A 1675-nucleotide genomic window follows, 5' to 3' on the forward strand; every position below is an offset into this window, starting at 1 on the left:
TGCTCCTCCACTCGTTGCTTTATCATCTTGATGCTTAGCTTTCTTAAACTCTTTCAAAATGTTCCTCCACTTGTCCGTACACATAGTTGGCGATCGATCAAACCCTTGCTCCCTCATCTTGCTCGAAATCTGTTCCCAGAGGTGTTTGTTAGATTTGGATGTGTTGAAAAGGTTGTCCATTTCTCCCCGTAGCGAGATTAAGCTGAGAGTCTCGTCTTGTACCCATGTCTCTGCTCGTTTCTTTGGTGTTTTGATCTCGTGATCCTCTCCTCCACTGCTGTCTCCGAGGATTATCTGGTGGTGGTGGTGTTGTTGCTGTGTGGGTAGATCTCCGTTTGAGGTAGTGACATCGATCATCATGTTTATGTCCCGTGAAGGATTGTTATCGGAAACATACATGTTTTTCTTCTCCGAGGATGAAGAAGAAGAAGACAAGAAGATGTCAAAGATTAATACTTTAAATTTTATTTTATTTTCAACTATAGACGCGTGGATTCAATAAGCGCGTGGACAAACCTTAACTCGAATCAAAAGCTTATCTTAGTTTTGCATAATTTGCATATGATCTCACTAATTTATTTACTGGATTGAATACAACAGACACATCAACACTATGGATCAAGAACAACCCAAAGTTACATTACCAACCTTTTGAAATGCCAAATAGAACTCTAAAACCAAAGCAAAGCGTTATGATAATAAGCAATAAGAAAAACAATGGTACAAGTCTATGCATAGTGATGTATTCACTAGGCAAAAGTCTGATGCACCCATTAACTCCATTGAAAGATATCCTAGTTTCATTTCAAGACTTTGACTATCCATTAGCTAATCTTATAAGAAATAGATCAGAAAATAAGACTGAATAGTCTAGACTGCATTCTAACTATGCTTAAATAGTGCTAAACAAAAAGTTATTGTAAAAACACTTATTTCCAAGAGTCTTATTAAGGGCCTGACTGGGTTAAAACGCTGCGGTTGCGGTTGCGGGAGATTGCGGAAGCGGGCGATTGCGGTTTCAAGCGTTATTAAGCGTTTTGAACGACTGGTTTAGCGGTTTAAAATTGGTGTGTTTGCGGGAGGTTTACGACTGGTTGATCAGCGGGTGCAATAGCGGTTGAAACATAATACATGTGATATATAATATATAAATTTTTAAAACACCCATTTTTTATTAAACTTGATTTATAATTAAAATTTATTAAAAAGATACTAAAATAATTATTCAAAAAACAAATAAATTTCATATTGAAATACTTATTCCTTTATGCATTTGGCTTTTCACTAAAAATTTAATCAAATAATTTGATAAATGACAAAACATATGCTTTAGATCGTAGATCTTTTCTCTTTTCTCTTAGATCTTGGCTCAGTAGTTTCATCGGTAGGAATAGTCATGTGAGAGTTGAGATGAGTCACTGGTGATTTGTTTTAATATTTTTTACAAATAATCTTATTTTCTTAAATTTCTGATAAAATATTATATTTATTTAGATTTTTTTGAACTTATGTACGATGTGCCATTAAATTTACATCAAGTTTTTTGGGTTATTGTTAATTAGAATATTATTTAATTCTAATTGTTTATTTTATAATCTCTGCAATCATATTCGTATTTCATTTTTTCCCATCCTTAATGAGTAAAATGGATAGATTGAAGATATAACAAAAAAAA

The 1675-nt window shown here is 33.5% G+C and overlaps 1 protein-coding gene across 2 annotated transcripts in view; it reads right to left on the reverse strand.

Moving 5' to 3' along the window:
* Positions 1-430, reverse strand: part of LOC104779803 (trihelix transcription factor GT-4-like) — a 2942-nt gene extending 2512 nt beyond the window's left edge. The window contains exon 1 of one of the 2 annotated variants that reach the window (XM_010504186.2): positions 130-430. In XM_010504186.2, coding sequence (XP_010502488.1) covers positions 130-399 — 270 coding nt within the window. In that variant the 5' untranslated portion in view covers positions 400-430. Of the gene's footprint in view, positions 1-60 lie in introns of both variants that reach the window. The other variant, XM_019244532.1, reaches the window with a different exon arrangement.

This window comes from Camelina sativa, chromosome 4 (genome assembly GCF_000633955.1).
Source record: "Camelina sativa cultivar DH55 chromosome 4, Cs, whole genome shotgun sequence".
Classification (NCBI taxonomy): domain Eukaryota; kingdom Viridiplantae; phylum Streptophyta; class Magnoliopsida; order Brassicales; family Brassicaceae; genus Camelina; species Camelina sativa.